General features: G+C 41.3%; 1 protein-coding gene across 3 annotated transcripts in view; it reads left to right on the forward strand.

The window, feature by feature from the left end:
- The window catches only part of HSDL2 (hydroxysteroid dehydrogenase like 2), a 75,990-nt gene that overhangs the window by 34,500 nt on the left and 28,154 nt on the right, over nt 1–13,336 (forward strand). For all 3 annotated transcript variants that reach the window (XM_081237178.1, XM_081237179.1, XM_081237180.1), the window contains 2 exons: nt 10,536–10,730; nt 12,431–12,502. In XM_081237178.1, coding sequence (XP_081093304.1) covers nt 10,536–10,730; nt 12,431–12,502 — 267 coding nt within the window. The remainder of the gene's footprint in view (nt 1–10,535; nt 10,731–12,430; nt 12,503–13,336) is intronic.

A 13,336-nucleotide genomic window follows, 5' to 3' on the forward strand; every position in this document is an offset into this window, starting at 1 on the left:
ATCTAGGTAGCAGCCAGAATTTTGTTGTTGTTTCAATTTATTTCTAATTGAATAAAATAGAAAATATTAGAGAGCATTGCGTATAGTAAGAGTCAGTATTGTTTCATAAACTTTTTTCATACATAAGTGTCATATATAAGTGAAATAGGTATATGTTTGTGAGTGTATATGTGTAGGTATTATGTGTTTTTAGTCATGCTGATAAAAAGTGTTACTTGTGAATCACAGTAAAACAGTTTAAAAGCTCGCACTTTCTTGTGCCTCGTTTTTTAAACTTCTTTTCCTTCTCTCATCCTTTCTCAACCTCCTCCCCCTACCTTAATCATTGCTGTTACTAAAGCTGATAGATAGTAAGAGTCAGGCAGTTAGTTAGAAAGGGAGGTCTCTGAGATAAAGTCTGAACATAGTGTTTTCCCTCTTGGTACCTCTATTATGTCACTTGACGCTTTATATTCATTCATCTTCCAAACGCTTTTATATGCCAGACACAGTTCTCTGTGCTATTTATTCATTATGTATTCCAACAGATAATTTATTAAGTATCTACTATGCACAAGGTACCTGGGGGTACTAAGATGAATGTGATGCAGTCCTTACCTTCAGAGAGTTTACCCCGTAATGCCAGAGATGAAAGAGTTTGTTGCCATCATTTACACTTCGTCCTTCTTTCCTTGCCTCCCCTCTTCTAATCTTTAGGTCTTTGGGATTCTGGGGTAACAAAGTGAGAAGAAGCCTAGTCTAACACTAAAAATCTGAGATTTTATTCATCAGCAAATATTTCCTGGACACCTATTATGTGCTAAGCTCTGTTCTAGTTGCTTAAGATACATCAGAGAACAAAGTGGACAAGAGTATCTGCCATTATGGAACTTATAGTATAATTGGGAGAGACACAATAGACATTTAACATAATGAATAACAAACTATATAATATGCTAGAAGGTGATAATGCTATGGAAAAAGTAGAAGAAGGTAAGGGAGATTAAAAGACTCAGGTGTTGGGGAGGATAAGTTGCCATTTTAAATAGGGTAGAAAGGTTTAGCCTTTTTGAGGTGACATTTGAGAGTAGAAGTCTTCAAGTAAGGAGGTGATGGAGTTCACCTTGGGGATGTGTTGGTCAATGGGGTATTTGAGGGAAAAGCATTGAAGACAGAAGACATAGGCCCTTGAAAGGTCCTCTGAGGTGAGCCTGCTTGGCAATGATGAAAGAACAGACAGAAGGCCAATGTGGCTGGAATGAGGGGCGAGTGGTAGGAAGTGAGGAGATGATGCTTTTGAGGAAATGGTCAGATGTTGTAAGGTTCTTGCCAAGACTTGGGTTTTTACTCTATGAGTGAAATGAGGAGGTTTTTTTTTTTTTTTTTTGCGGTACGTGGGCCTCTCACTGCTGTGGCCTCTCCTGTTGCGGAGCACAGGCTCCGGACGCTCAGGCTCAGCGGCCATGGCTCACAGGACCAGCCGCTCTGCGGCACGTGGGATCTTCCCGGCCCGGGGCATGAACCTGCGTCCTCTGCATCGGCAGGTGGACTCTGAACCACTGCACCACCAGGGAAGCCCAGGAGCTTTTGCAAGGTTTTGAGCAGAGGAGGGGCCTGATTCTTTTAAATTTGTAAAAGAATCTCTCTGGCTGCTCTGCTGAGAATAGATTCTCATAGGGCAAAAGGAGAAACAGGGAGACCAGTTTGGAGCCTATTAGAGTAACCTAGGCACAGATATTAGTAGCTGTGACCAGGGTGATAGCAGAGGCAGAGTGGTCAGATTCTGATATTTTTTGAAGTTAGAACCAACAAGATGTGCTGATGGATTAGATATAGGATATAAGGCAAAAAGAAGAGCCAAGGATGACTCCAAAATTACTTTGGCTTTAGTAACTGGAATAATGGAGTTGCCATCAACTGAGATGAGGGAATGCTACAGACAGGGGAGGTTGGGGAACAAATTCAGTTTGGGGCATTGTGATTGAGCATCCACGTGGAGATGGTCAATAAGCAGTTGGGTTTGGAAGTCTGGGGGTCATGAGGGAGGTCCAGGCTGGAGATGGAAATTTGTGGATTTTCAGCATATAGATGGCATATAGAGTCACAAGGCTAGATGATGTCAGCTAGAGAGTGAATAGAAGAAGAGAAAGTATCATTGGCCATTGCAATGTTAAGAGGTTGGGAAGAAGAGGGAAAAAATCCACATAGGAGAGTAAGGTAGGAAGAAAATCAAAGAGTATGATGTCCTGAAAGCCAATTGGAGAAAGTGTTTCAAGGAAGAAGAGGAATGATCAGTTGTGTCAAATGCTGCTCATAGCTCTTACAAGATGGGGACTGACCACTGGATTTAGTAATCTGGACATATCTTTCATATCACTTATAACACTTGAAATTAAATTGCTGATTTTATAACTAATTGTTTAATGTCTTTTTTGGGGGGCTGTGTCGGATCTTCATTGTGGCATGCAGGATCTTCATTGCGGCATACTGGATCTTCGTTGAGGCATGCAGGATCTTTGTTGAGGCATGAGGGATCTTTCGTTGCGGTGCGTGGGCTTCTCTCTAGCTGCGGCGTGCAGGCTTCTCTCTAGCTGTGGCGTGTGAGTTTTCTCTCTCTGGTTGTGGTGTGGGCTCCGTAGCGTGTGGGCCCTGTAGTTTGTGGCACACAGGCTCTTTTGTTGAGGCGCATGAGCTCAGTAGTTGTGGCGCATGGGCCTAGTTGCCCCACAGCATATGGGATCTTATTTCCCTGACCAGGGATCAAACCTGCGTCCCCTGCATTGGAAGGTGGATTCTTCAGCACCGGACCACCAGGGAAGTCCCTGTTTAATGTCTTTCTTGCTAGAAAAGCTTCTTGAAGGTAGAGACAGTATCTGTCTTGTTCATTTCATTATAGTCATTGTAGACATTAAGTAAGTATTTTATGAATGAATGAAAGTGCAGTATGATTTCCTTCTACCTAGGTCCAAGATAGGCATTCTGAACAAAGCTTATATAAGGAAGGGGGAGAACATTGTATGACAGGGAACGTGGAGGACGGTATCAGGATTGGAAGAAGAAATCAGTTCACTGCTGAGACTTTGCTTTAGCTTAGAGATGTTCGTTTTAGATTGACTAGACATCTTGGAACCATTGGTATCATTTGGGTCCTAGATTTGTATAGCATAGTGAATTCAGTTGACGGTCATGTTCCATATGATACACGGCATAATGAATTATGTAAGGGATACTTTTAAAACGTAGCAAGAGGGCCATGTATTTCAGATTAAAGGTTAGGAAAGGTTGTTTTCTAATGGAACAATTGAAATGAGACCACAAGAGGATACTGGAGTTAGCAAGAAGGAGACTGGGCAAGGCATTCCTGGCAGAGCGAACAAAAAAGGCTGCAGTATGGGACAATACCATGTGTTTGGTGGAACGACAAGGAGTTTAATATAGTTGCCCCATGATGGGGTGTGGGCTGTTTATTTCCCTCTGAACTTGAGCATCTGCAAATGGGTTCATATTGGCCTGAATGTTGGGGGGGGGTATGAGGTTGTGGGGAAGATGGACAAACTAAGCCCAAGGGGCTTGCTTGCCGGGTTTAGGAGCTTGAATTTATTCAGCGGAGAGCCACTTTAGAATTTTAGAAGCAGGAGAACAATAAGAAGAAGAAGGAAGAGAGGAGCGGTGGTTTGTTGATGAGGTTTAGGAAGTTTAATTTGGCATCTGAATATAGGATGACTTGTAAGTTTGTGGAAAGAGGAGGCAGGAAACCTAGCTAGAATATTGCATTATTCATGATGGAGGCAATGAAAATGGATTTGAGAGGGTGTTCGTGCTCCTGGCTGTTTGGGAGGCCTCTATTTAAAAAACATATGTCTTCTTTCTGGACTGAGTAGAGTGGTTCTTTCTTTATGCTTGTTGGAACCAGAAGCAATCTCCCAACATTACTGCCCTTCCAGGAAGAGGAGGTTTATTGCACTTAATGAAATGAGTACAGTGTGACATGTATTATCTACAATCAAAACAGTGTCCTGGTCCACACTTTTCGTCCTCCCTGGCTCAGTGTTCCTTCTCTACACTGGCGACATTACCCCTTCTGGGTCTAGAACTTTCAAGCCAGTGAACTCAACGCATCCAGAAAACGGACTAGAAAGCATGCCTTTAGTAGTTCCACAACATGAGGATCTCAGGCACCCGACTACGTCACCCTCAAAAATATTTTCTCATTTTACAAAACCCATTTCATAGTTTCTGCTGATGTGGAGGGTGGGGAGGGGAGGAGGGATGAGGGCTGCTATTGAAAATGCCTGCTGCGTCTTGCATCTGGATTGGTCAGAACAAGTGTGGTAGAAGAGGAAAGTCCACTTTTTTTTTTAATATTTATTTATTTGGCTGTGTTGGGTCTTAGTAGCTGCACGTGGGATCTTCATTACCACGTGCGGGATCTTCATTGCAACATGTGGGATCTTTTTTAGTTGCGGGATGCGGTACCTTTAGTTGCAGCATGTGGGATCTAGTTCCCTGACCAGGGATTGAACCGAGGCCCCCTGCACTGGGAGTGCGGAGTCTTAGCCACTGGACCACCAGGGAAGTCCCAAAGGTCCATTTTTGGATAGGTTTCATGTGAGCTGGGGTGGGGAGTCTGGAACTGGTGGCTCCTGATCTTGGCAATGGCAGTGGAGAGGAAGATAACAGAAGCATCACAGAATAGCCACAGTCCTCTGTCACCTGGACCACATTACATGTAGACGTGGGAACTCAGCTAACCAAAGGTCAAGGTGACAAGGTGGCAGCCGGCCTCTCTTGGTACTAGAAACCAAAACTGGTTTCCGTTTTTCAAGGGACCTACTTACCAACAGGGTTAAGCAGTTTATACCATATTTCACTGATTCTGAGATGCCCATGTTTTCACATTTTTACATCTTTGATATCAGGTTGCTCTTACAGTTGATGATATATTGTAGTTTAATTGGCAGGGTTTTTTCCCTCATTGGTACACTGTTTTCTTTTAAAATTAATTAATTAATTAATTTAGGCTGCATTGGATCTTCGTTGCTGCGCGCAGGCTTTCTCTAGTTGCGGCGAGTGTGGGCTACTCTTTTTTAAATTTTTTAAATTTTTGCTGTGTTGGGTCTTCGTTTCTGTGCGAGGGCTTTCTCTAGTTGTGGCAAGCAGGGGCCACTCTTCATCGTGGTGCGCTGGCCTCTCACTGTCGCGGCCTCTCTTGTTGCTGAGCACAGGCTCCAGACGCGCAGGCTCAGTAGTTGTGGCTCACGGGCCCAGTTACTCAGCGGCATGTGGGATCTTCCCAGACCAGGGCTCAAACCCGTGTCCCCTGCATTGGCAGGCAGATTCTCAACCACTGCGCACCAGGGAAGCCCTGGGCTACTCTTTATTGCGGTCCACAGGCTTCTCATTGCGGTGGCTTCTCTCGTTGAGGGGCACAGGCTCTAGGCGCATGGGTTTTAGTAGTTGCAGCGCATGGCCTCAGTAGTTGTGGCTCATGGGCTCTAGAGCACAGGCTCAATAGTTATGGGTGCATGGGCTTAGTTGCCCCGCGGCATGTGGGATCTTCCTGGACCAGGGGTCGAACCCATGTCCCCTGCATTAGCAAGCGGATTCTTTATTTTTTTTTTTAACATCTTTATTGGAGTATAATTGCTTTACAATGGTGTGTTAGTTTCTGCTTTATCACAAAGTGAATCAGTTATACATATGTTTCCATATCTCTTCCCTCTTGAGTCTCCCTCCCTCCCACCCTCCCTATCCCACCCCTCTAGGTGGTCACAAGCCACCTAGCTGATCTCCCTGTGCTATGTGGCTGCTTCCCACTAGCTATCTGTTTTACGTTTGGTAGTGTATATATGTCCATGCCACTCTCTCACTTTGTTACAGCTTACCCTTCCCCCTCCCCATATCCTCAAGTCCATTCTCTAGTAGGTCTGCGTCTTTATTTCCGTCTTGCCCCTAGGTTCTTCATGACCATTTTTTTTGTTTTTTTAGATTCCATATATATGTATTAGCATACAGTATTTGTTTTTCTCTTTCTGACTTACTTCACTCTGTATGACAGACTCTAGGTCCATCCACCTCACTACAAATATCTCAATTTCATTTCTTTTTATGGCTGAGTAATATACCATTGTATATGTGTGCCACATCTTCTTTATCCATTCATCTGATGATGGACACTTAGGTTGCTTCCATGTCCTGGCTATTGTAAATAGAGCTGCAATGAACATTTTGGTACATGACTCTTTTTTTTTTTTATTAGTTTCTGCTTTATAACAGAGTGAATCAGTCATACATAAACATCTGTTCCCACATCCCTTCCCTCATGCATCTCCCTCCCTCCCACCCTCCCCATCCCACCCCTCCAGGCAGTCACAAAGCACCGAGCTGATCTCCCTGTGCTCTGCGGCTGCTTCCCACTATCTATCTACCTTACGTTTGGTAGTGTATATATGCATGGCTCTTTTTGAATTATGGTTTTCTCAGGGTTTATGCCCAGTAGTGGGATTGCTGGGTCATATGGTAATTCTATTTTTAGTTTTTTAAGGAACCTCCGTACTGTTCCCCATAGTGGCTGTGTCAATTTACATTCCCACCAACAGTGCAAGAGTGCTCCCTTTTCTCCACACCCTCTCCAGCATCTATTGTTTGTAGATTTTTTGATGATGGCTATTCTGACTGGTGTGAGATGATATCTCATTGTATTTTGATTTGCATTTCTCTAATGATTAATGATGTTGAACATTCATTCATGTGTTTGTTGGAAATCTGTATACCTTCTTTGGAGAAATGTCTATTTAGGTCTTCTGCCCATTTTTGGATTGGGTTGTTTGTCTTTTGTTACTGAGCTGCATGAGCTGTGTGTAAATCTTGGAGATTAATCCTTTGTCAGTTGCTTCAGAAAGTAGGCATAGAGGGAACTTTCCTCAACATAATAAAGGCCATATATGACAAACCCACAGCCAACATCATCCTCAATGGTGAAAAACTGAAACCATTTCCATTAAGATCAGGAACAAGACAAGGTTGCCCACTCTCACCACTCTTTTTCAACATAGTTTTGGAAGTTTTAGCCACAGCAATCAGAGAAGAAAAAGAAATAAAAGGAATCCAAATCGGAAAACAAGAAGTGAAACTGTCACTGTTTGCAGATGACACGATACTCTACATAGAAAATCCTAAAGATGCTACCAGAAAACTACTAGAGCTAATCTTGAATTTGGCAAAGTAGCAGGATACAAAATTAATGCACAGAGATCTCTGGCATTCCTATACACTAATGATGAAAAATCTGAAAGTGAAATTAAGAAAACACTCCCATTTACCATTGCAACAAAAAGAATAAAATATCTAGGAATAAACCTACCTAGGGAGACAAAAGACCTGTATGCAGAAAATTATAAGACACTGATGAAAGAAATTAAAGATGACACAGATGGAGAGATATACCACGTTCTTGGATTGGAAGAATCAACATTGTGAAAATGACTCTACTACCCAAAGCAATCTACAGATTGAATGCAATCCCTATCAAACTACCACTGGCATTTTTCACAGAACTAGAACAAAAAATTTCACAATTTGTATGGAAACACAAAAGACCCCGAATAGCCAAAGCAATCTTGAGGACGAACAATGGAGCTGGAGGAATCAGGCTCCCTGACTTCAGACTATACTACAAAGCTACAGTAATCAAGACAGTATGGTACTGGCACAAAAACAGAAATATAGGGCTTCCCTGGTGGCGCAGTGGTTGAGAGTCCGCCTGCCGATGCAGGGGACATGGGTTCGTGCCCCGGTCTGGGAAGATCCCACATGCCGCGGAGCGGCTAGGCCCGTGAGCCATGGCCGCTGAGCCTGTGCGTCCGGAGCCTGTGCTCCGCAAGGGGAGAGGCCACAACAGTGAGAGGCCCACGTAACAAAAAAAAAAAAAAAACAGAAATATAGACCAATGGAACAGGATAGAAAGCCCAGAGATAAACCCACGCACATATGGTCACCTTATCTTTGATAAAGGAGGCAAGAATATACAATGGAGAAAAGACAGCCTCTTCAATAAGTGGTGCTGGGAAAACTGGACAGGTACATGTAAAAGTATGAAATTAGAACACTCCCTAACACCATACACAAAAATAAGCTCAAAATGGATTAAAGATCTAAATGTAAGACCGGACACTATCAAACTCTTAGAGGAAAACAGTCAGAACACTCTATGACATAAATCACAGCAAGATCCTTTTGGACCCACCTCCTAGAGAAATGGAAATAAAAACAAAAATAAACAAATGGGACCTAATGAAACTGCAAAGCTTTTACACAGCAAAGGAAACCATAAACAAGACCAAAAGACCACCCTCAGAATGGCAGGCAGATTCTTAACCACTGTGCTACCAGGGAAGCCCCTGCTATTTTTTATTAATAAGGTACCACATCAAGAGTGAGGCCAGAGGTCTTGAGCTATTGGTAAAGTAAAAAAAAATTATTCCTAGTAAAGGAATTTTAGTTACAATGTGGAGAAGTATCTTCTAATTGAATGCTATTAGGAAATTCCCCAAGTTAATGTGTACTCTTTGAAAGAGCGATGTGTGCTAGGATGTAATTGCCATGAATGTAGGGAATTTTTGTCTGTTTTGTCCACTCATCTGTCCCCAACACCTCCAATAGTGCCTGACTTTTTTGTAAGGCTCAGTAACTATTTGTTGAATGAGTGAAAAGGGTCAGTGGCTCTTAAAAGCTATATACTTTTCATCTTGTGGACTGAATTGTGTAAGTTATTCCAGTATGTAATGATTTCAGGATGGTTTAATAGTGGAATGGAGAGTTTATCTAAATTACTAGAAACTCTGACACCTAAAGTATATTTAAACAAATTGACTTTCATTGCTTTAAATATAAGCTAAAATACATATGTAAATTGAGTTGTTACTATTTACAACTTTGACAATGTGTAATTAATAATGTAGTATTAATGGTAGAGTTTCAAGTTACTTCATAAAAAACATGTAATTTAAAAATTAGGGGCTTCCCTGGTGGTTCAGTGGTTAAGAATCCGCCTGCCAGTGCAGGGGACACAGGTTCGAGCCCAGGTCCGGGAAGATCCCACATGCCGCAGAGCAACTAAGTCCGTGCACCACAACTACTGAGCCTGTGCTGTAGAGCCCACGAGCCACAACTACTGAGCCAGTGTGCCACGACTACTGAAGCTGGCTCACCTGGAGCCTGTGCTCCTCAACAAGAGAAGCCACCACAGTGAGAAGCCCATGCACCACAACGAAGAGTAGCCCCCGCTCGCTGCAAACAGAGAAAGCCCGTGTGCAGCAACAAAGACCCAATGCAGCCAAAAATAAATAAATAAATTAATAAATAAATTAATTAAAATTTATATGCACTGAAAACAGTGGGAATTATATGCAAATATTGATAGTAATTATCTGGGCTTCCCTGGTGGTGCAGTGGTTAAGAATCCATCTGCCAGTGCAGGGGACATGGGTTCAGTCCCTGGCCCTGGAAGATCCCACATACCACGGAGCAACTAAGCCCATGAGCCACAACTACTGAGCCTGTGCTCTAGAGCCCGTGTGCCACAACTACTGAAGCCCGGGCGCCTAGAGCCAGTGCTCTGCAACAAGAGAAGCCATGACAATGAGAAACCCACGTACCGCAACAAAGAGTAGCCCCCGCTCACCGCAACTAGAGAAAGCCCACACACAGCAATGAAGATCCAACTCAGCCAAAACTAAAAACAAATAAATAAATAAATTTATTTTAAAAAATAGTAATTATCTCTGGGTAGGGGGATTATAGATAATTTAAAAATTCTTCCTTGGGACTTCCCTGGCGGTCCAGTGGTTAAGACTCCACGCTTCCACTGGAGGGGGTACAGGTTCGATCCCTGGTCAGGGAACTGAGATCTGGCATGCTGCAGGGTGTGGCCAAAAAAATTTTTTTTCTTCCTTTTAATTCTCTTTATTTTCTAGTATTTCATAAATGAAAGTAGTATCTGAACTTAAAAGGGACCCCCAAGTCCAGCCAGTATCTATTGAATGTTTATGGTATATTTGTCGTTGTTTTAGGAACTAGGGATACAGTGATGAACAAGAAAAACAGAGTCTCTGTATTCTAGTAGAGGAAAAAGAGAAAATAAGCTTAGGAAAGGAGCTCCATATTTTAGAAACAAGAAACTGAGGCCGAAAGATGTTAAAGTAGCTTGCCGAAAGTCACGGCATAGTTGGCTTAAAAATGTTAGTCACCTGATGTACAGCTCAGTGCTCTTGCTGTTATTCCTCACTGCAAATTCTTTGAGCATTCTTAATCAGAAATCTAATTGAATGTTGCCATGAGTCTCATGAAGGAGTACTGTATAAGGCAGTGTTGTGTAGAGCAAGGAACATGTGTTGTCTACCCAGTTATGACAGTAAAACATTTGGCAAATCCTTTAAGCTCTCTGGACCTTTTCCTCATCACCTGAGTTATGAAGAGATTATTTGTCTTGCTTGTTACTCCCATAGTCCTATTACTTGAGTTAGAGTTACGTATGTGTATGTTTGTTTTCTCTACAGCCATACACACTGCTGCTATGGATATGCTGGGAGGATCTGGTATTGAAAGCCAATGTAGAAAAGTTGATATCATTGCAGATGCTGCATATTGCATTTTCAAAAAGCCAAAAAGTTTTACTGGCAACTTTATTATTGATGAAAATATCTTAAAAGAAGAAGGAATAAAAAATTTTGATGTCTATGCCATTACACCAGGTAATGCATATAGTTTTCAGAAGTAGTGATGTGTTTTTCCACATTTTCTGCAGTGGACATACATCTGTTTTGTGTGCATGTTTATGTGATTATAAAATTAATATGCTCTTTTAAAAGCTGTCCTCCTAGTGAAAGGAAAAACCCAGACCAACACAACTGGAAAAACAGAGAAAGGGAAAATAGAAGTGAGTTGAAGGCTTTTTAAGTGATGCACAGATAGAGAAGGTCACATCAGCTTCTAACCATGTCCAAATCTTGAAACCAAAAATGAAAATTAGTTTTTAAAGTTGGCCTTAAAATCACACAGTAAAGATTTTCTTCAAGGATATGGTAACAGATGATACAGTGGTGAGTTTTTTACAAAAACTTTTTAAGATTATGGGCTTTCCAAATGTTGTCTCTTACGTGCAGTCTGAGAGTAACTTCATGATGAATGGTGAAGGTGAATGAACAGGGTCTACCCTATGTACAAGGGGGTATTTGAGAGGTTCTCAGAAGGCCCCTTGTTCAAAAATAATTCTTACCGTTGTAACTGTAGGTGAGGATGGTGATGATAATGCATTTTTACTTTATGTATAAAGTATACTATATAATAGACAATATAGCCCCAAATGGGAGTTGTATTTATTTGTGCAAAAGTGTATTTTAAATACTATTCATTAGGTTGAGCTTCTAGGTGACAGAAGCCACATTTCTATTTGTATCATCCCTGTCTCTTCAGTTTGAACTGAATTGAATTAAATAGCTCTTTGCAGTTTTAAAAAACACTTTTATATACAGTGTCTGTTTAGCCTTCATAGCAATCCTGTGAGGGAAGCAATATTGTATACTGATTAGGAACAAGTGGAGTTTGGGAGGAGATAACCCAGTTCCCATTTCTGCTCAGCTGCTCACTAGCTGCGCGGCCTTAGGCATGTCGCCTGTTTTCTCTGAGCCTCACTTTCCTTATTGGTTAAAATAAGGGAAAGATAATTTCTACACAGGATTTTTGTAAGAACTAAATGCAATAAAGTATATAATGTGCTGGGCATGGTACCTGGCTTATGGTACAATCATAGTACTCAGTAGTTAATATTTATACAACTACTAAAGTTATTATCACTTTAGGTTTTAAAGACAATGACACTGTGCATAGAATTTTAAATTTGATTTTAATTAAAAATCCTATCAAGTATTGAGAACTTAATATGATTATGGAATTATGATTAAGTGTAGGATATAACAAAGACTGGTGCATTCCTGCCCTCCAGTTTTTTTAATCTTCTGAGAGTGAAAGACAGACACACATTAACAGAGATGGGAAACAAGTTCTTCTTAATGAGGAACCCCCTTCTCTCTGGGGCGCCAGGTAGGAAATGAGTCCAGAGCATTTTGGAGGGATGTAGCACAGAAGGGTTGCATGGATAGGTGAGAAGGGGCAAAAGCTCTTGGGAGAGCAGTTAAGGGCTTAACATAACAGGCAACTCTTTGGTTGGATCTTAAAGATGAAATTTGTTGAAGGAGAGGAGGATAACTGGATTACAGGAAAAGTGTTTTAGCTTAATGAAGGTCAGATAGTTTGACACTTCTCATGGGAGTCTTTTCCACAGCACCAGAATGATCAATAAAATAAGAACGTAACATTTATTAAACAGGTGTTAAAATCTTAATATACTCAAGTTGTTACATTAACCTGATTATTTTTGGGGTCAATTTTTCAGGCCATCCTTTGTTACCAGATTTCTTCCTGGATGAACAGCCTGTTACAGTTACCAAGAAACTGGAAACACATGGTAAGACATAGACCATGTTTTCTGTAGGAAAATAAAGTTACTAACTTACGTATTTCTTCCAAAATGTAGAATTGAACATTCCGCCTTCTGCTTTTAAGCTTTTTCTTCTTTTCTTTTTCTTTTTTTTTGGACGTGCCATGAGGCTTGTGGGATCTTAGTTCCCTGACCAGGGATAGAACCTGGGCCCCTGGCAGTGGAAGTGCCGAGTCCTAACCACTGGACCGCCAGGGAATTCCCTATTTTGTAATTTAAACTAGACAAGTAATGTCTTAGTTAATTCTAGCAAAGAAGGTTGTCTTTTCCTTCTACCAGTAAGAAGTTTTTGATATATTCTTTTCATTTGATTAAAAAAAAAGTTGTCTTTAAAATAACACCTTTTTAAAGGTTTTATTTCTTTTCCTTGGCATTGTTTTTAGGTGTTTTGTGTTGATACTTTATTTTGAGGAAAAATGTGTCACATCAAAATACATCTGAAACCATTCTCAGAGTTTGTGCTGTGTGACCACTTTATGGGAGAAATTACCTGCAAAGGAGGTTTGGGTTTTACTTTGTTTTGTTTTTGTACTTTAGAAACAATAGCTTTCTTGAATTGGTCCAGAGTTTACATTTTAATCTTTGTGTTCTGGCATGATGCCACTAACTTACTGAAAGATGTCAGAAGAAACACTCTTCAGTGAAATCCCATGAGAAGAATTTCTCTCGTGGTTTATTTTTTTTGGATGCACTGATCCTAGTTACCCTGCCAGGGATCCAACCCACGCCCCCCACAGTGAGAGTGCAGTGTCTTAACTGCTGGACCGCTAGGGAAGACCTCTCTCATAGTTTATTAACAAG

The sequence above is a fragment of the Mesoplodon bidens genome (assembly GCF_964165515.1).
Source record: "Mesoplodon bidens genome assembly, chromosome: 6".
NCBI lineage: Eukaryota > Metazoa > Chordata > Mammalia > Artiodactyla > Ziphiidae > Mesoplodon > Mesoplodon bidens.